Source organism: Galeopterus variegatus, unplaced genomic scaffold (assembly GCF_000696425.1).
Source record: "Galeopterus variegatus unplaced genomic scaffold, G_variegatus-3.0.2 Scaffold162, whole genome shotgun sequence".
In the NCBI taxonomy this organism is placed as follows: Eukaryota; Metazoa; Chordata; class Mammalia; order Dermoptera; family Cynocephalidae; genus Galeopterus; species Galeopterus variegatus.
The window spans coordinates 533,732-558,838 of record NW_007726273.1 but is presented as its reverse complement, the minus strand read 5'-3'; the positions used below and the strand labels follow the sequence as shown (position 1 = coordinate 558,838).

The 25,107-nt window shown below is 45.1% G+C and overlaps 1 protein-coding gene across 2 annotated transcripts in view; it reads left to right on the top strand.

The window, feature by feature from the left end:
* Window positions 1-9: 9 nt before the first annotated feature.
* The window catches only part of BCL7C (B-cell CLL/lymphoma 7C), a 36,205-nt gene continuing 11,107 nt past the window's right edge, over window positions 10-25,107 (top strand). Inside the window, exons 1-6 of one of the 2 annotated variants that reach the window (XM_008594125.1) lie at window positions 10-139; window positions 672-750; window positions 1,054-1,162; window positions 1,250-1,411; window positions 2,893-2,978; window positions 3,521-3,716. In XM_008594125.1, coding sequence (XP_008592347.1) covers window positions 48-139; window positions 672-750; window positions 1,054-1,162; window positions 1,250-1,411; window positions 2,893-2,978; window positions 3,521-3,646 — 654 coding nt within the window. In that variant the 5' untranslated portion in view covers window positions 10-47 and the 3' untranslated portion in view covers window positions 3,647-3,716. Of the gene's footprint in view, window positions 140-671; window positions 751-1,053; window positions 1,163-1,249; window positions 1,412-2,892; window positions 2,979-3,520; window positions 3,717-25,107 lie in introns of those variants that run through there. The other variant, XM_008594120.1, reaches the window with a different exon arrangement.

Genomic DNA, 25,107 nt, shown 5'->3' with positions numbered 1-25,107 from the left:
GCGGGCCCCCCGCCCGCGGGCTCGGCCCCGGCCCCAGCCCCGCCAGCATGGCCGGCCGGACCGTACGGGCTGAGACCCGGAGCCGGGCCAAGGATGACATCAAAAAGGTGATGGCGACCATCGAGAAGGTCCGGAGATGGTGAGCGCTGTCCCGGGGCCAGGGACGGGACATGGTGGACGGGACCACCATCACCAAATGCGTCTACCCTGCCCTCTCCAGCTATGGCCCCCAGATGTTAGGTGTGCCCCCGCCCACCAGCTGTGCTCCGGATCGACCGGGCTCTGTCCCCTTTCCCGTGGTCACTCCTGGGGTCTACAAAGCGTGTTCCCCAGCCGTGCCCTCCCAGAGCGGGAGCCCCCATTTGTGCCCCGCCCCCCAAACCTTTTGACACTCCTGCAAGTGTGCCCGGGGATCTTCATTGCTTTGGTCCCTAGCCAGGCCGACAGCCGTGCCCCCTATGCCTGCCCCAGGGCTCTTCAGAGCCATGGCCCCAAGTCATACCCTTTCTAGAGAAGGTTTTCAGGGCTTTCTTTCTCTAACTATTACCCATTAGCAAAACTGTCCCTATCCTCGTATACCTCTCGCACCTCTGCAGGTACCCCCAGATGTGCCCAGCTTCTGGGGGGGTTCTCTCCTCAGGCCTCTCTGACCCAACCCCCCCCTCCCACAGGGAGAAGCGCTGGGTGACTGTGGGCGACACTTCCCTTCGTATCTTCAAGTGGGTGCCAGTGGTGGACCCCCAGGAGGAGGTGAGCAAGACCCTGCCCCCAAGGCCCTGCATCCATGCAACCTCAGGCAAGCCCCTCCCCACCCTGGTCTCTACCTCCAGTCCCCACTCTGAGACCTCAAATGCAGCAGCCCGGACAGATGTTTATGATTATTAGCAACTCCTCTCTTTCCTTTTCCTTCTCCAGACCCACCAGTGCACAACCTCTGTCACCTCAGGCAGGGCCTCTTGCTTCTTTGTGCCTCAGTGTCCTTATTTGTTCAGTGGGGGCTTTGCAAGAGCTAATTAGAAAGCTGGCCCTGATCCTTATCTCTCTGACCCCCAGGAGCGACGGCGTGCAGGTGGAGGGGCAGAGAGATCCCGTGGCCGGGATCGGCGGGGCAGGGGCACCAGTCCCCGAGGGGGTGGTCCTCTCATCCTGCTGGATCTCAATGGTACGTAGGGATCTTGGAATTTGGGGGGTTGGGGGATGGAAGTACTGGGGGGCCTCAGGCCAACCCTCTCCACTTTTGCTTCTACAGATGAGAACAGCAACCAGAGTTTCCATTCGGAAGGCTCCCTGCAAAAGGGCACTGAGCCCAGCCCTGGGGGCACTCCCCAGCCCAGCCGCCCTGTGTCACCTGCTGGACCCCCAGAAGGGGTCCCCGAGGAGGCTCAGCCCCCACGGCTGGGCCAAGAGAGAGGTAGGACCATGTGCCTCCCAGGAGCCCTCTCCTCTGAGTCCTGTCTTCTCCAAAGCTGAACCCAGCAGCTTATCTCTCTTCTTGCTCCCCCTATGTGCTGCCTCCTCAGGGGGCCTTTTCCTGCAAAAACTGCCTCCAGCTGCTATCTCATTCCTCTGGCTTCTTAGGATCTGTAGATAATGCATCACCATCTGAGATTTCCATGTAAATTTAATTTTTTACTAGTTTATTGTTTTTCTCCGCACTCTCATCTCATATCAGCTTCCTGAATGTTGGGCCGATATGGATCTTGTTCACTACTGTATCCTCAGAATACCATGGAACACATAATAAGTGCTCAATAAATATTTGTTGAGTGAGTAAATAATAGTGATAATCGTAGGAGTAATTAGGAATAATACGGATAACAGCTAATATTTATTGAGCTCTTACTGTGTGCGAGGCACATTCTAAGCACGTTACATTTTTTTCTCATTTAATCCTCACTACAGCCTTATGAGGGTTATGATCCTGTTGTGATCTCTATGATCCTCATCTTATGATGAGGAAAGTGGGACCCAGAGAAGTTAAGTCACCCAAGCTCACACAGCCAGTGAGCCAGCATCCTGGGCATGAGGCCTCCTCAGCTCTTCTTTCTTCCATACAGTCTGTCCCTGTCTGGTCAGTACCTCCTCCCAAATGTGTTTCCCTTCCCCTGCCCCCCTAGGCCCTGGCCTGGATCTGGCCTTCCCATCTCTCGCCTGCACGCGGCTCTAGCCTCCTCACTGGTCTCCTCCAGTCACCTCCACACAGATGCCAGAACAACTTTTTCTAAAGTGCAAGTTTGATGGGGTCATTTTCCTGCTTAAAATCCTCAATGGCTCCCAATGGCCTTTGACTCCTCAGCTTGGCAGTCGGGGACTTCATGAACTGTTCCCTGCTGACCTCATTGTTCTCTGCCAAGAACACCATGACTTGGGCCTATGGGCTTAGTCTAGATCATGCCAGCACTTGTATACGTCTGTTAATATAAAAATGATAACTAGCATTTATTGAGCACTTACTGTACACCAGACGCTAAGGGCTTTACCTGTATTATCTCATTTAATCTTCCCAACAGCCTCATGTGGCAATTACTATCATTATCTCCATTTTACATATGGGTAAACCGAGGCCCAGAGAAATTAAGCAGCTTGCCCAAAGTCAGGATTTGAACCCAGGCAGTCCAACCACAGAATCTGTGCTAAGCATGTGTTCCCTCTGCCTAAAATGTGTTCTGCCTCCGTTTGTCTACCCTGTAAAACCCTACTCACCCTTCAACAGCCCACATAAGTGCTCCTTCCTCCATCTGCCTCCTGGATTGCAGCCGGACTCCCGCCTCCCTCCTCACTGCTGCCACTGACCTCTGGCTTATGTGATTGGCGCTCATTTGTCTCCCCCATTCTCCATGCCACTGGCACAGAGTGGCTGTTCAGAGCATATCTGTTCACTTGACATTCCAGATCCTGGGGGCATAACTACAGGCGGCACTGATGAACCCCCAATGCTGACCAAGGAGGAGCCTGTTCCAGAATTGCTGGAGGCTGAGGTGAGAGAGGCCAGAAGGCTGGGTTAGGGTTTTGGAGGGAATGGGAACTCCGGGGCAGCTGAAGGCTTGGAGGCTGCATCCTGAGGTACAGGCGGGAGATGCAGCTAAAGCCTTTGAGGCTGGGTTCTTGGGACTGAAAAAGAAAGGGTGTTTTAGACATAAAGTCCTGAGAGCTGGTCAGCGCTAATTTAAGACCATTAAAAGTCTGAGAAGATCATGGTGCTCCTCCATGCCTTTAAAAAACTATATCCTAAGCTGTAAAATTAGCTTAAGAAAGTTCCTCATAAACTTCTCACTTTTCTCACAAGGGCTACCTTGGTGCATTTTTCAGAAATATCTGTATCAGATTCTTTCCCTCAAACAGTGTTGCTGCTGCTGTTGTTTTCGGTGCCCTACTAAATCTGCATCTTGGGCACCTGGCCCTGGGCTAAACTCCTGGGTCCGGGACGGGAGTGGAGTGGAGGCTTTGGAGAAGGCAAAGGCTAGGAGGCTGTACTCCTGGGTTTGGGTGGAGCTCATGCCTGTCCGCCCTTCCTCTCCAGGCCCCCGAAGCTTACCCCGTCTTTGAGCCAGTGCCACCTGTCCCTGAGGCAGCCCAGGGTGACACAGAGGACTCGGAGGGCGCCCCCCCACTCAAGCGCATCTGCCCAAATGCCCCCGATCCCTGAGAAGCCGGCCTGCCTGTCCTGTTGCCCCAGGGGCTCCTTTGGCTTTTTACAAATAAAGACCCTTTTGTAATTTTGTGTCATGTCATTTCCCCGTCAGGGCTGGGGAGGGTCTTTGGAGACAGTTTTGTCTCATGCTCCATTTCTCAGATGGGGTCACTGAGGTTTTGAGAGGACCTTCCTAAAGTCAAGCCATGAGTCAGATGTGTGGTGGGGGCTTGAGCCAGGACTCTGCCCTCCAACATACCCACCCTGTGCTATCCCCCTTACCTTTGACCTTCCCTGACCTTCACCTTCCTCCTTTGGGAATCCCAGGACCCCTCTTATTCTTGCTCAGCCCTTGCCTGAACAATTAACAAAGCTCTGGGCAGCTGGGCCCATGATTCCCATTTCATACACAGGAACACAGAGGCCCAGAGGAACTTAGGGGCCTGGGATGACCCAACCCCTTTGCTGTCCCCCAAGAAACTACAGCATCGTGGCTTCCTGCCTTTGCCCAGCCGTTCCTCCACCTGGCAACCCTGGCCCAGACTTTTGGTTGAGTCTTTCTGGTCCCCAATTCAATCACCACCTCCTCCAAGAAGCTTTCCCTGACTCAGGCTCAGTAGTCAGTTTTCCCCTTTTTGAGCTCCTACAACCCCTTGAACTTCCTTTCCTTTGTTCAGCATTTATCAGGCTGTTTAGATTATTGGTTTGTATGCGTGTCTTGTTCCACTAGGTTGTGGGCTCCTGAAGACAGAACTGGGTCCCCAGCCATGCCTAGGACAACCCTAGGAACAGAGCAGTCATAGCAACTGCTTCACAAATAAATGAATGGGCTGAGGTTATCCAGGAAGGCTTCTCTGAGTTGGTTGCATGTGAGCTGGGCTCTGAGACATGAACCTCAGTGTGGTAGATCTAAAGTCAGAAGCCCTGGTTGAAGTCCTGGCAGTGTTACTCACTATCTGTATGGCTCTAGGCAAGCTGTTTCTACTCTCTGAGCCTTAGTTTATCTGAGCAATGGGGACAATAACTAGGCCTCACCTGCCCCAGTGGTTTGTGGGAATCCTCAAATAATATAAGATCTCCTCATTCTGTGCCTGTAAGAGAGGCAGGGTCAGGTGTACTAGTCCTATTTTTATTTTTAACAAAGGAAAAGACAGGTTCAGAGAGGACCAAATTGGAACTTTAAAGAACCATTAAAAAATACAAGGGTAACAAATAAAAAAGAACAACCACCACAAAAACATGTAAGGGTGTTTCCTGACAGCAGCTGTGGCAGTAATAGTGGAGCCAGGGCTGGCCAGGGGAGCCAGGTGTGCAGTGACAGATTTGTTTCCTATTACTGCCATAATAAATTACCACAAACTTAGTGGCTTAGAGCCACATAAATTTATTATCTTACAGTTCCAGAGGTCAGAATTCCAAAATTAGTCTCATTGATCTGAAGTCCAGGTGTTAGCAGGGCTGGTTCCTTCTAGAGGCTGTAGGGAAATCTGTCTCCTTGCATTTTCCAGCTTCTAGAGGCAACCTGCATCTTTTGGCTTGTGGCCCCTCCTTCCACCTTCAAATCCAGCAGCGTAGCATCTTCCAATCTCTCTCTTTCTGCTTCTGTCACGTCTCCTTCTCCAACTCTCCTCCCTCCATCTTATAAGGACCCTTGTGATTACATTGGGCCACATAAATAATCCAGGAGTATCTTCCCATCTCAAGATTCTTAATCACATCTGCAAATTCCCATTTGCCATGTAAAGTAACAGATTCACAGGTTCTGGGGATTAGGATGTGGACATCTTTGGAGACATTATTCAGCCCACCACATGTGGTGATCTCAGCTATGTTCTGGATGTGTGGGTCATCTCATTACTCCCCTCAACCACCCCATGAAGTGATGAGTGTGTTTTGTACACTGTAAAGTGCCTTGTACGGGTTAGTGATACAGTGTTAAGGTCCAGAATTCAGGTTCCGGGTTTGAATCTCAGTATCTGCATTCATTTGCTGTGTGACCTTGAGCAAGTGACTTAACTCTTCTGTGCCAGTTTTCTCTTCTGTAAAATGGGGATAATAGTAACTTCAGCCTGGTGGGACTATTGTGAGGATTAAATGAGGCAATGTATGGAGAGAGAGCCCTTGCCTTGGCACATAATAAGTGCTCAATAAATGGCAATTTCCCCCCCACTACCCCATTTTATAGATGAGGATACTTAGGGTGTGGGGGATAGAGGCCAGAGACTTGCCTGTCAGTGGGGTGGGGAGGAGAATCCTGGCCCTGAATGGGGTGTCCATTTCTGAGAAGCCTTGAGAGGCTAAAGTTTGAGTCTTCCCCCATTCCTGTCCCTCTCTTGGTCACAGGCCACAAGCAACTATCCCCAAGCCCAGGCCTGCCCCTCCCCCCCTCTGTGGCTCACTTTCTGACCTCATTTAAAAACCTTCTATTCCACAGCCAGGCCCCCAGTTCATCACCTTGCAGTGCCCTCCCCACCCTCCCAATGTCTACACTCTCTTTTTGGAAATTTTTCCACCCGTGGCTCTTGGGCCCTGGCCTCCAGTGCCCCACCCTGACATTCTCCTCCCTTCTGTGCCCCGTCCATCCTTGGTCTCTCTCTCCTCTTTCTGATCCCTTAAATGTCTCTTGCCCTGGCCTAACTCCTCTCAGTAAACACTCTCCCTGCCGGGTCCTACCTATGTTTTGAATATGTGGCTTCTAATTCTCTGCCTCCACATTCTGCCCGTACCTCCAGACTCAGTGCCAAGTGGCTGTGCAGCATCTCCATGGGGATGTACCACAGACCCTCAACCTCATCTTCTCCCTGACCCAATCCCATCATCTTCTGTGCCCATAAATGGCCCCACAATCCCAGGAGTTGGCCAAGATGGGAACACCCAGGAATCAGCATCAACTTCCATGAGTCACCATATCCTAAGCCTCTGTCCTAAGTAATTCTCCAGTCTGCTCTTTTCTTCAGCACCACACTGGTTTACAAGGTGCCACCAAAATTATTTTAGCAGCCTCCCTGTGAGGCTCCCTTCTTCTCTTGCCCACCTCCACTGCATGCCCCACCCAGCAGCTGGGCAGTCTTGCAGAAACCCAAATCCGTCCCTGATGCTGCCCCTGGTTACACCCCTCCAGTTCTCCTTATTGCCTGCTGATGGTGTGCCTCTGCCACTCCCCCCACGGCTCCCCCCACCCACTGCGCATAGTCACCCCAAGTGCTTGTGTTCCTTCTCAACTCCCCGGCTTGGCTCTCACTGTTTGCTCTGCCAGGAGTGCCCTTCTTGTCCCCTCATCGCCTGGCTGAGGCCTTCTTGTTGCTCAACCTTAGCTTCCGGTGGTGTCTTCTCTCCTTTCCTTCATGCCCCCTGCCTCTCCTGTGCCATTTCATGGAATGTCTGTGTCCCCTTCAGTCTTCATCATCATGAGGGCAGAGGAATTCCTGTATTCATAGTGACGTGTATTTGTTGTCCACTTACTGTTTGCTGGGCACTGTTCTAGACCCTGGGGATACGGCACAAACAAAATAGAAAAAAATCCCTGCCCTCACAGAGCTTACCTTCAGTCAATGATGTTATATGTAAGAAGTTATAAGTATTTTGGAAAAATAAGCCCGAGTAAGGGAGATGAGGAGAGAGCATGTTGCAATTTTCAATAGGGAGGTCAGGGCTGGCCTCACTGAGGAGACATTTGAGGAAAAGCTTGAAGAAGGTGAGAGAGCGAGCCATGTGAATATCTGGGGGAAGAGCATTCCAGGCAGAGGGAACAGCCAGTGCAGCAGATGGGTGTGGCTGGAGGGAGCAGGGAGCCAGGGAACGGTGGGAAGGGAGTGAAGGTCAGGTGGGCCCACAGGCAGGGCAAGCGCATACTCTGCCATTCAAACTGGGACACTTTAGAGAACAAAAGAAGAGGTATTAATAATCATGCCCAGATAACAGGTGAAAGGTGGTACACCCAGTATGTATGGCCATCCTGCTTGGAGGCCATAGTCAGGACTTTGGCCTTTAGTCTGGGTACAATGAAGATCTATTGAGGGGATCTGAGCAGAAGAGTGACATGATTTAGGGCTTTTTCCCCTAATGTTTTATTCTAAAAGGTTTTTAAACATACGAAAAAGATTTTAAATGAATTGGAAGAATGCAATAGTTGAAAGAATTGTATAGGTAATACACATATGCCTCCACCTAGGTCCTACAGCATTCTGCTGTATTTGTTTATCACATATCCACATCCATCCGTCTTATTTTCTTGATACATTTCAAAATAAGTTGTGGACAAGGGCCGGGCCTGTGGCTCACTCGGGAGAGTGCGGTGCTGATAACACCAAGGCCATGGGTTCTGATCCTATATAGGGATGGCCAGTTTGCTCACTGGCTGAGTGTGGTGCTGACAACACCAAGCCAAGGGTTAAGGTCCCCTTACCGGTCATCTTTAAAAAAAAAAAATAATAAGTTGTGGACAATAGTACACATCCCTCTAAACCCTTAAGCATGCACATTGTTAACCAGAGTCCAGTATTTACTTACAGGGTTTTTTTCTCTTTTTGAGATAAAATATCCATATAGTGAAATGCACAAGTGTTAACTGTACCATTCATTGAATTTTAACAAATGCATCCATCTGCATATGGCAAACCCTTATCAAATACAGAACATCACTGTCACCCCAGAAAATTCCCCAGCCCTAACTCCCCAGAAGCAACCCCTGTTCTGATTTTGTTTTTAAACCACAGATTAGGTTAATCTATTCTAGAACTTTATATAAATGGAATTACACAGTATGTATTCCTTTGCATCTGTTTTCTTTTACTCAGACCTAATATCCTTGAGAGTCATCCATATTGTTGCATGGATAAATAGTTCGTTATTTTTTATTGCTAAATTGTATGCCCCAGACTTAGGTTTCACCAGGATCCCTGCCAGGTGGAGACAGATAGGTCCAACACAGATAGGTCTCTCCCAACCTCTCGGTCCCTGCCCAAGCTTGTCAAGCCCAGGGCTCAGAGACCTGGGTGAACACACCCAGAGAGACAGCCTTTTTCCAGGAACTTTCTAGAATGGGGAGTCTGTGGCATCAATCTCCCCAGATTTCTGGGAAGACAGAACTATATCAGGGATAGGATCTAGAATGACCAAGCATCCCAGCTTACCCAGGACTTACCTGGTTTTAGAACTGCAAGTTCCATGTCCTAAGACACCGCTCAATCCTAGGCAAACTGGATGGCTGGTCACCATAGCAAGATCCCACCACTGCCTCTGGGGCTCCAGACACATTCTCTCTCAAGACTACACTCCCTTCCTCCTAATGACTGATTTTCCTTAAACTTCAAACTGGACTACTACTCCCCTGCTCTAAAACCTCCCATGGCTCCCCATGGCAACCCAAAGAACATACTGAGCCTATGGCAGTGGTTCTCAAACTGCTACACACTGGAACCACATGGAGAATCTTTTAAAAATTCTGATGCCTGGCTTCCATCCTAGACATTTTTAATTGATATAGTGTGTGACTTGGGCATTGGGATTTTTTTTTTTTCTTTTTTTGGCGGCTGGCCAGTATTGGTATCTGAACCATTGGCCTTGGTGTTGTAACACTACTCTCTAACCAACTGAGCTAACCAGCCAGTCTGGCATTAGGATTTTTAAAAGCTCCCAAGGTGATGCTAATGTACTGCAAAATTTAGGAACCACTGGCTTATGGATGTAATTTCCTTGGCTTAGAAAACATTAAATATGTTGCCAACATTTCAAGTCAAGCGATTTCATATAAAAATCTGCACTCCCAGCTACCCTTGAAAGCAGAAGTTCTGAGACATTGAGTTTGCCTCCCAGAGTGATCATGAGGGGGCGCCCAAAACTAGCTACCCTGGAGATGGACCCCATGCTCTCTAGTCACCACCATCCCTACTGTCTCACTCTTCTCCTTTATGTTCACTGGCATGGCCTACAGGCTAATGGGTGAGCTTCGCAGCCTTCTTGCTTTTCTATAATATTTCACTTCTGCTCTTCAGCCACATGGGCCTCATGTTGCTCTTGCACTCCTGCCATTGTCCATGGAGTTCTCTCCCCAAGCCCTTTATCGTGGCAGACAAGGCCCTAATCAATGTAGCCCCTTCCCACCCCTCTTGCTCCTCTCCACCAACCTCTCTACTATCTAATACACATAACTTCTAACACAGGCAGCTGGCCAGGCCGTTTCCCACTGCCTGAGATTTGCTCTTGCCTCTGCCTGGGATGCTCTTCTACTCCGCCCTCCTCTCTTCCTCTCTCTTTCTAGCCAATACTTATCTCTCAGGCTGTGGGTTCCATCTCACCTCCTCCAGGAAGGTTCCCCGACCTTCAAACTAGGTGAGATCCCTGGTTAGTCACCATACTTCCTCTTTCATTTGACATCTCACTTCCCCTGCTAGAGTTATGCCACATTTGTCTCATTCATCTCTGTTCTCCTTGGGCCTAATATAGTGCCTGGTAAACAGGAGATACTCAATGATAAATGAATGAAAGAACAAAAGCAAACACAGTTCCCTTTTTCCACTGGCAAAATCCTACTCCTTTTCTGGTTACATTTCTGCTATAGTATCCCAATCTGTTCTCCTGAAGACACAAAATGTCACTGAGGTTGGGTGTTTTAGCTCAGGTCCACCTCACAGCGGGCCCAGTGGATCCCCAAACTCATCCTGTGGTTCTTTCCCCAGTTCCAGAATGCATACTTGGAATCCGCACGTCCGTTCACTGGGTCTCTCTGCATGGCTGTGAAGGCAGGGGCATTTCTGATTGGTGACCCTGGGGACCCCCCCGCCCCCCAGGGCTGGCACAAGGGCAGGACACAAAAACTTACTTTCCATCTTCTTAAATCTGTCTGTTGGTTTTCAGTTTATAATGGCTTTCTTGTCTGTCCCCTCCTCTGTTCTTCCAGTCAGGCAGATCTGGTGTAGTGAAGGGTCAGGATGCAGGAGAGGAATGGAGAAATTCCAGATTCAAACTGATTGTACTAACGGTGATTTTGGGCAAGTCATTTCCCCTTAGTTGCCTCATCTGAAAAATGGAGCCATTAATCTTTTCCTCACCTTTGGGGTCATCCATCTTTGCACTGCATGAGGAACAGCATGAACCAAGTGCAGAGCATGGCCTGAGAATCTGTGTGTAAACCAAATTTTTTTTTTGGCGGTTGGCTGGTATGAGTTTCGGAACCCTCGAGCTTGGTGCTACAATACCGTGCTCTAACCAGCTGGACTAACCGGCTAGCCCTTAAACCAAATTTTTGTAAAATAAATATTTTCACCGGTATTACATGCACTCTAGGAAATTTAGGAGATGAAGTGCCAAAGAAAAGAAAGTGAAACTCTGTTGTAATCTGCGATGACCCTGGTTGGGGTTTTAATGCCTATGTTTTAATACCCTGTGAGGGAGCCAGAGAGATGCCGTTGGACTAAAGAAAAACAGCCAGTCGTGGGGCGCGCGGGGTCTACTTCAGCGCTGTGTGTTCGGCCTCCTGGTCTGTAGAGTGGGACCCACAGGCCCGCCTCCCTCACGGCCTCTTGCGAAGCTTCGAGTAGACAAAAGAGGGCAGGTGTTTCGGCAGCAGCCAGCGAGGCGAGAGCGGCGCGGCCCAGGAAGGGTTAAAGCCACCGACGCGACCTGGCGCGCGCTAGAAGGGCCGAGCGGACTTCCGGCGGGGGCGGGGCACGCTAGAGAGCCTCCCGCTGCCGGCCAGTCCTCGTCCGCTGGGGGAGGACCGCGTCGCTCGGCCTCTACCTGCGCCGCGGCGGGCACCCGGCCTCTAGGCCAGGCCCTGCCCACGTGGCTCTCCTCCGAGGTCTGCACTTGTAGTTTTGACCGTGGGCAGCATTTTGGCCCCTTCTGGGCCTTGGTTTCTCCCGCCATGTAGAGGCGTGAGGGTCCTGGAGCGAGCTGAGGACAGTCGGTTTCTTTAACTCACTTGCATCTTGTATAATCCCCATTAAACGGTCAAGGAAGCTGAGACCCAGAAGGGGAAGTTTCTTTGCTTCCCATCCGCTTATCTAGTCGGCAGAGACGCAGCTCAAAGCCTCATCCTTGATTTCTAGCGCTGCTGCTCCGGGAGTCCAAGGACGTATCTGACAGTAGCCACAGGAGTGCTACACAAATTATCTCCTCTCAGTCTCAGTCCAACCTTGTGAGGCAGGAGCTGTTGTCCACGTTTTAGGGATACGAAAACTGAAGCTCAGGGTCATTTCTCCAGATTCGTGGTGCAGGTCAGTGGCTCAGTAGGGAAAGATATAAACCCAAGTTGTCTTACTTGATTGGGATATCTGGTTTTTTGGAATAAAGCCAACACTGAGTGCTTATTAATTCTTTCACAAAGAGGCAAGGTTCTTATCATTGGTTCACAGACCTGGCTAAGGTAAATAGTGGTCCTGGTTCAGATGTCTTTGAATACTTTTAATTATCTCCAGGAGGAAGAATTGGAAGAATTAACACCTCCACATATCTCCATATATTTAAAACAATGATATAAATTTATTGAGATATAATTCACACACTAGTGAAAGTGTACAATCCAGTAGTTCCAAGTGTTTTGCAACATCACCAGAGTCACTTTTAGAACATTAAAAAAAACCAACCATACCCGTTAGCAGTCACTCCCGTCTCTTCCTCCTCCACCATCCCTAGACTACCACTAATCTACTTTCTGTCTCTATAGATTTGCCTATTTTGAGACATTTAATATAAGGCTATATGTGACCTTTTTGTGACTGAGATTTTAACAAAATCCAGGCCTTGAGGTCAGAGCATTGACCAGCTAGAATGGAATAGCACTGTTTTGATTTTATGTGTGACCACTCCAGGGTAAGTGATAGGCATTTCCATTTATGGTAGGGATTAAAATTTCATTTCTGATAAAATTTATTTCCATAAAAAAGTGAGTTGATATATACAAAGGACAAGGTTAAGTAAGGTTAAGTAAATAGTAAATGGGATGTGAATGAAATTTGGAAAACACTAGATTGTCTGATTTAAGGTTCTCCAGGACATAATTTGAAATAACCTTATTATTTAATTTCATTTTCCTATCAACTCCTGTGAGGAAGTACATCATTTTACTGATGAAGAAACAGGTTCAGAGAAGCACAGCAACTTGTCCAAGGTCACAAAGCTAGACAGAATCTAGACTTAATCTAAGGTCTGTCTGATTACAAAGACCACCTGTTTACCAAGTCTGGAAGTAAGACTGGGGTGGAGAAATGGACTAGCAGGCTTGAGAGAGAACTCCAGCCACTAGACCAAAACATGAGGATGCCAGGCTGGCTAAATTGTTTTGGGTACCCGTTTAAATAAATATTTAAATATTTCTATAAAACAATTTATGCCTCTAAACAGAAATCTATCTCAGTCACCACTGGGGCTCTCTTCCTCTCTAAAGGATGCACAATTCAGGTGGTGTTGCCTGGATAACCAGGGTTTGTGTGTGTGTTTGTGTGTGTTTTGGTGGTGGGTAGAATGGAATCTGTAGTTCATTGTGGTTGCTGTTGGCATCACTGTCCAAGCCCACAATGGTCCCTTAAAGTCCTTGGCTTCTGCCATATACCGCATGTGGGCACCAGAATCTCTGGGCTGGCCAGGACTCCTCTTCATGGGGTGCTATGCTTCCTAAACTATCAGGCAGCCACCTGTTCTCAGGACTGGCCAGTTTCCTGGAGCTCAGCCATGGGGCATGCACTAGGACTCCCTTTCTCCCCTTACCAGTCCAGGGACTTTTCTGTCCCTTGCCATCACCATCACCAAGACCCTCTGCCTACTTCCTGACACCCGATTTCACATCTTATTTCACTGCGGGCTCAAACAGCCCATTGAACTCAGAACCCATTTCCAATAAAGCTAGTTCCCTTTTCCAAAAAGCTTAATTTTTTTTTTTTTAAAGATGACCAGTAAGGGGATCTTAACCCTTGACTTGGTGTTGTCAGCACCACGCTCAGCCAGTGAGCTAACCGGCCATCCCTATATGGGATCCGAACCCGTGGCCTTGTTATCAGCACCACACTCTCCCGAGTGAGCCACGGGCCGGCCCAAAAAGCTTAATTTTTAAAACAAAATTTTCAAAAATATTTCATACCTGTTGTGGATAAAAATAACAATAAAGTTTTTTTTCAAAAACGTAGCATATAGAAGACAGACAAAACAACCAAATCCTGCCATATGTTGTTCAACTCTTATTTAACTCAGTCCTCTTCTCTCCTGGTTGTGCAATTCAACTTGGACCCAAACTTGAAGTTACCCACACCTGTCCTCCTTAGAAGCAGTGAGGGTACATCTGTTCTTACTCATCTTGGGTGAGAATCTCAACCCTAACCCAAGCAATTATCTCAACTTGGACCCAAACTTGAAGTTACCCACACCTGTCCTCCTTAGAAGCAGTGAGGGTACACCTGTTCTTACTCATCTTGGGTGAGAATCTCAACCCTAACCCAAGCAATTATATGCATAATTCTGGACCACGTAAAACAAAATAGCTAAATTTGAGCTAAGTAATAGTCTAAGAGCACTACATGCATAATCTCACAAAATCATTTTAACAACTCCCTGGGGTAAGTACATTATTCCCATTTTACAGATGAGAAAACTGAGGCACAGAAAAGTTAGGTCACTTGTCCAATGTTAGTAATAGTAGACACAGATTTGAATCCACATAGTCTGACTTCAGAGTGTGTGTTCTCAGAGTTTAGATGAAGACAGTTTCCTCCATTTTTTTTTTTTTTTTTTGGTAGTGGCTGGCTGGTATGGGGATCTGAACCTTTGACTGTGCTGTTATAACATGGTATTCTAACCAACTGAGCTAACCGGCCAGCCCTAGTTTCCTCCATCATTACAGCAGTATTTTAGTGTTCCCTATATATTGGTACCCTACTGAGGCAGGCTGTAGCTGCCTGGGAAGGAGAATTTAGGCTTCCCCTTTCCAGAGAGGAGTCTGAGCACCCTGAGACCTGGATCTCCCATTCAGGACACCTTTCTCCCTCCCCAGTTCCTGCCTCTTTGGTGATGAGTTAATTAATGACTGTTTCCCTGACCCAGAACTGCCAATCTGAGTTACTGCTGCGTGTCAGCACTGGGCTAGGTACATCTGCAGTTTCTCTGTTCCTTGCTACAGTCCAGCAAGGAGCTATTATCCCCGCTTTACAAGTAAACTGAGGATTAGGACAGTGAAGTGGCTTGCCTAGGAGCACACAGTTAGTGAATGGAGCTACAAGGATTAGAACCCAGACACCCAACCCTGAGTCCACTACTCTGTTAATGCCTTAGTGATTTTCCAGAGCTGAGAGCTATGTAAGTGAGAGGGGTGATGACTGGCTGTGGTACCCAAGCAAGTCTCTTTCTCTGGCTCCATTTCCTTATCTGCAAAAGCTTTTTTCCAACTTTCTAATAAAATCAGGCTTTTTTTTTTCCCTTGTAATTTCAAAGTGAAACTCAAGGACTACTGTAAAGAGGGTATTCTTACAAAGAAAGGAAAAAAAGCAGTCTTTCTCCTTTTGGGGGGAGTCATCAGGCCTGCTGTGAGCAACCATTTTCTGCCTAGGCAGCAACTGGCCTGAGGGGCTTAGAGTATGTGGGAGAGGAGATGAGGATCCCTGAGCCTGTCTGGAGAGCACAAACATGATGGTAACAATGGCTTCCATTTCCTGGGTCTTCCTAGTGTGCCAGGCCCTGGGCTAAGTGATGCATGTATACATAAGTGAGGTATGTATATATGTATACACACACACACAAACTGTAGAGGTCATGCCTTTATCTGCTGCATACTCTACTTCTCTAGATTTTTAGAGGGGAGTCATTTCTGTTCATTTCTTCAACAGTCATGGAGGTTCTATTCTATGCTAGGCCCATACTGAGCTCTTAGAAAAGACAGAAAAGACCAATTCAAGGTGTTAGCAGTAGGAATCTTTAGTGGTAGGAATAAGTGTTACTCTTATTTTTGCTTATTTGTATTTTGTAACTTACTACAATGTACATATATGGCTTTTATAATAAAACAAAAATCAGTTCCCTGCCCTCCAAGTATGCCTCTACTTGGACAGTACTCTTTTTCCAATTTAAATGATTATGTACTTCAAAACTCCAATAATGAAATAAATCCCAAGTAAGGAAGTCAATACTTTGTACTAGAGAGAAGTGTCCTCCTGATTCAAGTGGCAGCCACATCTGCAGGCCCTTCTGACTGAAGGGACCAAATGTCACGATACCCCACCTTCTTCCCCTCAAATCCCCAACTGGCCTTGGGATTGGTATCTGAACCCAACTTTCCATAGCAGTGATTCTCAGCTGGGCCTGAACGTTTAGAAAGGTAAGGGGCAGATCTGATTGTCACACAGCATGTAGTTAGCAAGACCAAGGGATGCTGATCATGCTGTCATTCACCAGGTACCCTCAAACAAATGTCCTGCCCAGATGCCAGTGGACTCCTATAGGCTGGCCTGGTGTTTGAGGTGTTTGGGCCTGGAAATATTGCCTAATTGGATCATACCTACCTGGCTGACTGAATCCAGTTTCTTGCAAAGTTTGAAAGACAGACTCAGAAAACGTGAGTTGAAACAATGTGGACCAAGAAAGGTCACATCAGGGGGTATGTGCAAGGGAATACATATGATGCTTCTAAGGAACAATGACATGCCAGGGTCACTGTGACTTCCATGGGTTTAAAGGGTAAGACCAATGTGTCAGGTATCTGTGAGGCTCCACCTCAGATAAATACTCATCAGCTAAATAGAGAGCAATATATAAGCTTATGAAAAATCCTATAAATGCTTTCCCTTTTATTAAAAGTCATTGAGTAGACAATAAAGTTAAAACTACTTACTCTATTCATAAGTATTCAACGTACCCTTCCTTATTTTCTTGAAATGTTCTAGGATTCATTCTTTCAACAGGTAATTTTGAGACAAGTAACTTACCCTCTAAGAGGAATATTCTGTGGAATGTTTGTTGCCTTTTTAATTTTATAGCTTTAAGTCCCTAGGTCATGACAAGGAATGACTTGAGATTTATATCTACTGGATCTGAAATTCTTACAGTTTCCTAAAAGTTGAACAGAAAGAAGTAAATCCATGTATTTAAACATTTTATGTAAGTAGAATTTGTGATTGGGGAAGTATTATACCAGTGCACAGTACCTAGCTAAATGCTTTATTCAATTTATAATTGTCAATTAGGGCTGGCCCGGTGGCACACTGCTACAGTGCGCCGCTTGGGAGCGCGGCAGCGCTCCTGCCGAGGGTTCGGATCCCACATACAGACCGGTTCCCACTCACTGGCTGAGCGAGGTGCGGGCGCAGCACCAAGGGTTGCGATCCCGTTGCCGGTCCCGGTCCGGTGCGGGCGCGACACTGAGGGTTGCGATCCGTTGCCGGACACGAAAAAAGACAAAAAAAAAATAATAATTAAGATTATAGGCTCAGAGAGGGAAAGCAATAGGCTCAGAGTCACAAAGCAAGTAGGTGCAAAGCTGAAGCTACAACTCTGCTCCCTTACCTTCAAGCTCAGTGCCCTTCTGCTGGTCTCTCCCCATGACTGTCAACTCACAAAGCCATGGCCAATGAGAAAACTGAAGGTTAGTTTAAAAACTGAGATAGGGAAGCTATCCCGTTGCCGGTCCCGGTCCGGTGCGGGCGCGACACTGAGGGTTGCGATCCGTTGCCGGACACGAAAAAAGACAAAAAAAATAATAATAATTAAGATTATAGGCTCAGAGAGGGAAAGCAATAGGCTCAGAGTAACAAAGCAAGTAGGTGCAAAGCTGAAGCTACAACTCTGCTCCCTTACCTTCAAGCTCAGTGCCCTTCTGCTGGTCTCTCCCCATGACTGTCAACTCACAAAGCCATGGCCAATGAGAAAACTGAAGGTTAGTTTAAAAACTGAGATAGGGAAGCTGAGAAGAGAAGGGAGGTGAAGCAGAAAGCAGAGGTCATAGCAGGAAGGCAAATTTAAATTTTTTTTTTTTTTTTTTTTTTGCTGTTGTATTAGTTTCCTATTGTTGTAATAAATTACCACAAATTTAGTGGCTTAAAACAACACAGACTTATTCTCTTACAATTCTGTAGATCAGAAGTCCAACATGGGACCAACTGGGCAAAAATCAAGCTGCCATCAGAGCTATGCTCCTTTCTGGAGGCTCTAGGGGAAAATCTGTTTCACTGCCTTTTCCAGCTTCTGGACGCTGTCCCCATTCCTTGGCTCATGGCCTCTTCCTCCGTCTTCAGAGCCAGTAATGTTGCATCTCTCTGACCACTCTTCCACAATCACATCTCTCTCTCATCACAACCAGAAAAGATTCTCTGATTTTAAACACCCATGGGGCCCACTTGAATGATCCGGAATAATCTCCCCATCTCAAGGTCCTTAAATTAATCGCACCTACAAGGTCCCTTTGTCAAGAAACATATTCACAGGTTCCCAGGGCTAGGGTGTGGTCATCTTAGGACATTAGAGTGAGGGCCATTATTCTGCCTATCACAGTTATGAAATACCCACATGCATAAACGTTCATAGAAAATAGTTTAATATTATAAAACAAAATACCCTTATAACTACCACCCAAACCAAGAAATAAACATCGTCAGAATCTCAGTGATACTCCCTCCCCTCAATCATGTTTTTTGTTTGCATTTGCTTGGAATTCTTTTTGTCCATCTATTTATTTTAAACATTTTTTGTCACTTTGTTTTGTGTGTTTTTTCCATAAATTTCATATAGCTAGATTTTAAAAGTAATTTAGTCTAACAAGCTCTGGCTTACAATAGGTTAATTCAGCCTGTTCATATTTATTGTGATAACCAATATACTTTTTTCTTTCCACTGTATTTTATATTTACTATTTGTTTTTCATTAATGTTTTCCTCTATGCTTTTTTTTCTTTTCTTTAATTTTATGGGCTTGGTCAAGTTTTTGTTCATTCCTTTTTTCATTAACCTGCTAGTGTTTATCTTCTTTCCTAACAATCATACATACAGTTGTTGTATCAATACATGGTAATAATCCTGATCCTTCACCAAAATGTTTTACCTCCCCACTTCTTTACAACTCCCTGAAAGATGATACTTTTAGAATGCTTTTATCTTCCTGCTTTCCCCATTCCTGGAGTTTTACTGAGATAGCTTACTATTTTTTGCCCTAGTCTATTAGGATTTTCACCAATCACTTCTGCAAAATAATCTCTACTTAGCACTTAAAGCACAAATTCCCAGTCTGTCTTCCACCGTTTAAGATGAACTATATTTACTGCAATAGTCACTGCTCACCGCACTACCTCACCTCTTCCTCTGTCATTATCCTGAGCTCTCAATCACTATTGAGAGAACTTTCTTGAGGACTTTCCTCAGATAGGGCATGCAGATGATAGATGCACTGAAGCTTGTTTGCTAGCAAAAATATTTCTTTTGCCCTGGTTGTCCTGTCTTCAGCCTGATGACATGATGGCTGATTTTGATTCTGGGGTTACATTCCTTTTCTCTTAGCAGTCTGTATTCTACTGTCTCATAGCTTAGAGTATTACAGATGGGTGGTATTAAACTAGTCTGATCCTCATTCCTTTGTAAGTAACCTGGTCTTTCTGTCTGGAAGCTTGTAAATTGTTTTTTCTATATCTGGAATTCAGGAGTTTCATCAGGATATATCTAGATGTGTTTTTTAAATTATTTTATTTTATCATTACACAATGTAAACATTTTTTGTGGCCCTTTACTGATTTCTCCCTAACCCTCCTCCCCCTCCCCCTTTCCCACATCTGGTGTCCTCAGTTCTGTTCTCTCCTTTTGAAAGTTTAGGGAATTTTTGTGATTGCTGTATCTTTGTTTTATTTCTTTTGTCATCTCCCACTTATGAGTGAGGACATGTGGTATTTCTCTTTTTGTACCTGGCTTATTTCACTCAATATAATTTTCTCTAAGTTCATCTTGCAGTGAATGGCAGAATTTCATTCTTTTTTATGGCACAGTAGCATTCCATTGTGTATATATACCACATTTTTCTTGTCCAGTCGTCCGTTGATGGACATTTAGGTTGGTTCCAACTCTTAGTTATTGTAAATAGAGCTGCAATAAACATGGAAGTACAGGTATACCTTCAACATAATGATTTCCATTCCTTTGGGTATATACCCAGCAGTGGGACTGCTGGATCGTATGGCAGTTCTATCTGTAGTCGTTTGAGGAACCTCCATACTGTTTCTGTAATGGCTACACCAATTTACAGTCCCACCAACAGTGTAGGAGGGTTCCCCTTTCTCCACATACTCGCCAGCATTTGTTATTCTCTGTCTTTTTGATAATGGCCAGTCTAACTGGTGTGAGATGATATCTCAATGTGGTTTTGATTTGCATTTCCCTGATGCTGAGTGATGTTGAGCATTTTTTCATGTGTCTGTTGGCCATTTGTATATCTTCCTTTGAGAAATGCCTATTCAACTCCTTTGCCTATTTTTTAATCGGATTATTTGTTTTTTTATTGTTAAGTTGTTTGAGTTCTTTGTATATTCTGGATATTAATCCCTTGTCAGGTGCATAGTTTGTGAATATTTTCTCCCACTCTGTAGGCTGTCTTTTTGCTCTGTTAACCCTTTCGTTTGCTGTGCAGAAGCTTTTAAGTTTGATATAATCCCATTGGTTTAATTTTCCTTTTGTTGCCTGTGCTTTTGGGGTCTTGTTCATAAAGTCTTTGCCCAGTCCTACTTTCTGAAGTGTTTCCCCTATGTTTTCTTTTAGTAGTTTTATAGTTTTGTGTCTTATATGTAAGTCTTTAATCCATTTTGAGTTGATTTTGGTACATGGCAAAAAGTACAGGTCTAGTTTCATTCTTCTACACATGGATGTCCAGTTTTCCCAGTACCACTCCTTGAAGAGGCAGTCCTCTCCCCAGTGTATGCTCCTGTTGCCATTATCAAATGTCAGTTGGCTGTAAGTATATGGGTTGATTTCTGGGTTCTATTCTGTTCCACTGCTCTGAGTCTCTGTTTTTATGCCAGTACCATGCTGTTTTGGTTACTATAGCTTTGTAGTATAATCTGAGGTCAGGTAGTGTAATACCTCCAGCTTTATTTTTTTTGCTCAGGATTGCTTTTGCTATTCGGGGTCTTTTGTTGTTCCATATGAATGTTAGGATTGTTTTTTTCTATTTCTGTGAAGAATGTCACTGGCATTTTGATGAGGATTTCATTCAATCTGTAGATCACTTTGGATAGTATGGACATTTTCACATAAATTAATCAGTTAATTCTTTCAGTCCAAGAGCATGGAATATCTTTCCATCTTTTTGTGTCCTCTTTAATTTCTTTTGGTAGTGATTTGTAGTTCTCATTGAGATCTTTCACCTCCTTGGTTAAACTTATTCCTAGGTGTTTTTGTTTTGTTTTTTTTTTTGTGATGACTATTGTAAATGGACTAGCTTTCTTGATTTCTTTTTCTGCTAGTTTGTTGTTGGAGTATTAAAATGCTACTGATTTTTGCGTGTTGACTTTGTATCCTACAGTGTTACTAAAATCGTTTATCAGCTCTGTTTTTTGGTAGAGTCTTTAGGTTTTTCTATATATAGGATCATGTTATCTGCAAACAGGGACAGTCTGACTTTGTCTTTTCCAATCTGGATGCCCTTTATTTCTTTCTGTTGCCTGATTGTTCTGGCTAGTACTTCCAATGCTATGTTAAAAAGGAGTGATGAGAGTGGGTATCCTTGTCTTGTTCCTGTTCTTAAGGGAAAATCTGAAAGCTTTTCTCCATTCAGGATGATATTGGCAGTGGGTATGTCATATATGGCTTTTATCGTGTTGAGATACTTTCCTTCTATACCTATTTTTCTGAGAATCTTTTCATGAAGTGATGTTGAATTTTGTCAAATGCTTTTTCTCTTTCTGTTGAGATAATCATATGGTTTTTTTCCTTGTTTCTATTGATGTGGTGTATCACATTTATTGACTTACGTTCTTTGTATAGTTGAACCATCCCTGCATCCCTGGGATGAATCCCACTTGACCATGATATATAATCTTTCTGATGTGTTACTGTATTCTGATTGCTAATATTTTGTTGAGGACTTTTGCATCTATGTTCATCAGATATTGGCCTGTAGTTTTCTTTTTTTGTTGCATCTTTGTCTGTTAGATGTTTATCTTTATTACTGTGAATCCTTTTACTCAGACTCAAATTTCTTCCTCCATCTGTTACTTTTCTCTTCTTTTTGGACTCCTGTTATTTGCATGTTAGGTCTTCTGGATCAGTCCTTCATATTTACATTTAATGGCACAATTTCCTTCCCCTCATACTTTTAATACGTCATATGATTTCTTCCAGTATCTTTGGGTCTCTCGTTGGTGACTTTGCTAGTTACCAAGTATATCTATTTTAATATTTCATTATTGAGGAAATAATCACAAGAAGGGTCTATGGGCCAACTATGCCCACTGAGTTGGCCTGGAGTCAAGACTCTATCACCTGACCAGTAAGCCCCCACTTCATTTTTTTGTTTGTTTGTTTTTGGAGGCTGGCCAGTACAGGGATCAAACACTGGACCATGCATGTTAGCACCATGCTCTAACGAACTAAGCTAACTGGCCAGCTCCTGTAAGCCCTACTTTGATTGGTGGACCACAAGTGGCATTTTTGGTCACCTGGAATAAGCATCAATTTAGAGCCCATGTCTAGTAATCCCTAAAAGGTCTGGATAGTTCCCTTTCCCCAGTGCACAGATGCCCTAGTAAATGGCCAAAGGTTCCTTTGTGGAGGGGTTAAAGGAAGATTTATGATGAGTACTTGTCGCAGTGGTGCGAGGTCCTTACATAAGGGAAGTAAGGGGCTCTGGGTCAGTGATTCAATCAAGGGGCTCTGGGTTAGTGATTGACTTAGGTCTGGAAACTAGTGAGAGGCTGTGATTCTCCACTGTGGCATCTCAAGTCAGGATTCTGACTATCAGACCTAGGGTTTCTTTTCTTCTTTTTTTTTAAAGATGACCGGTAGGGGATCTTAACCCTTAACTTGGTGTTGTCAGCACCACGCTCACCCAGTGAGCTAACCAGCCATTCCTCTCTGGGATCCGAACCCGGGGCCTTGGTGTTATCAGCACTACACTCTCCTGAGTGAGCCACGGTCCGGCCTGGGTTTCTTCTATTGTATAGACCAAGCAGGAGAGAAATACTTCTGGGATGGAGTAACGACCTCCAAAAATATACCCCTCCATAAAAGCAATGAGGACACTGGCAAAAATGGGCAAAACCAGCTTTTTCAGAACTTTAGAAATTAACCAAGGACTAGTTACAGTCCAGGCATGGTTTTTTGTTTGTTTTGGCTGGTGGCCAGTACCTGTTGTCAGCACCAACTTCTCACCAAGTGAGTTACCTGGCCAGCCCCAAGGCATGTTTATTCAAGAAAACCAGCTGTATCCTAATAAGAAGTGTGAGCTTTGTGGTATTTTTTTAACTTGCCCAATTCCCATTCTCCTCTCCCTAGATCCACAGTAATCTTGAAATTAAGACCCTCACAACTAAGGGACCTGTGAGAACCAATAGCCTAGCAGCCACTGGAGGGGGCAGAACAGGTTTGAAGCTGTACAAAAGCTCCATTGGCAGAGAAGTGTCACTATTTGACCTATCTGTTGACTTCCTGAAAAGCTCTACTCTCAGAACTTGTCTTTATTTCACCTGACTCAGAATTTTTCCTGTGCTCACAGCCATATGCCTAGGGCATTTCTTGAAAACAATCAGTGGTAATTGTTTAATGTCACAACTGCCTGAGGTGGTGATACCAGTTCAAGGATAGAGAGACTGATTAAAAAAAAAAAAAAAAAAAAGGGCTGGCCTGTGGCTCACTTCGGAGAGCATGGTGCTGACAACATCAAGTCAAGGGTTAAGATCCCCTTACCGGTCATCTTTTTTTTAAAAAAAAAAGGGGGTGGGGGACAAAAACCCTGGGAAATGACATATCCATAAGAGAGCTTTGAAAAGCTCTGACATTTCCTTGAGAATTCCTAGAAGGTCACTAGCATGATAGGGCTGTAAAGATGCCCAGGAAAGTCTTGAGAAGACACCCAAGCCCTCATCTCTGGCCGACCCTGTGGCTTTGTGCAAACAGGAAGAGAAGGTTAAACCAGTGTTGTAAACTGCCTGCTGGAGTGCTGAAAACATAACCCAACACACACACACAGCCCACAGAGTCCCTCAGAAAAGGCTGGGAGACTTATCGGTTGAAGGCATTTAAAGAAATCTCTGTCCAATCATTAGCAGACCTCTCAGATAATTTAGCAGGTATCAGTGGTCACACAACAAAGAATAAAGACTTTACTGAACTAGTCTAGGAAAGTCACTTAACAAACAAACAGCAACAACAACAAACATCAAAAATAACAAAGCCCGGGGCCGGCCTGTGGCTCACTCGGTAGAGTGCGGTGCTGGTAACACCAAGGCCACGGGTTCGGATCCCATATAGGGATGGCCGGTTAGCTCACTGGTTGAGCGTGGTGCTGACAACACCAAGTCAAGGGTTGAGATCCCATTACCGGTCATCTTATTAAAAAAAAAAAAAAAAAAAAAAAAAAAAACAAAGCTTGGGGAGGGGTGGAATCTGATTTTCAGAGTTGCCACATTATTATTATTACTATTATTATTATTGTTGTTGTTGTTGTTGTTATTGTTGTTATTTTGGTGGCTGGCCTGTAAGGGGAACTGAACCTTTGACCTTGGTGTTACAACACTACACTCTAACCAAATGAGCTAACCAGCCAGCCCTTAAACTATTTCAAATGTCACTTTGAACCAAAAATTATGAGACAGCAAAGAAACTGGAAAGTTTTGTTTATAATTTTTTTCTTTTATATGTTTTAAAAGACAAGTGCAAAAAGCAGTAATTATGAAACTGTGTTGATGGACTTCTAATATGTAAAGATATAAACTGTATGACAATAATAGCACAAAGGAAGAGAGAAAGAGGACAATTTATAACGATGAAAGGGTCAATCCATCAGGAAGACATAAGTATATATACCCTTAACAACAGAGCCCCAAAATACATGAAGCAAAAATGGACAGAACTGCACGGAGAAATAGGTAATACAACAGTAATAGCTGGAGATTTCAATACCCTGCTTTCGGTAATGGATAGAACAATTAGATCAACAAGGAGATAATTATCAAAGAGTATTGGAGTATGCTACCCATCTATTTCATTTCTAGGGACACTATAATCAAATAGCTACAGCCAAGACCTCTGCAAGCCAAGAAACCAAATTGCCTGGTGGTCTCTGCTGCCTTTTACAGTTGATGTGTCCACCTTGTAGGGATCCCCTCATACCCACTGAGATCAGGGAGCCCATCTGAATGGTGTATACCTTGCAGCCTTACTGGCCTACAAAGGACAGCAACCAGAGAGCTTTTCAAAGATGGAAGTGCTCCCTTCAATGCTTTAGCGAAGGGAGTGTTTTTTGGATCCCTTCATATGTAAATGCAATCCATCACACTAAGCCTTTGGATTCCCTCTTCCTTGTGATGC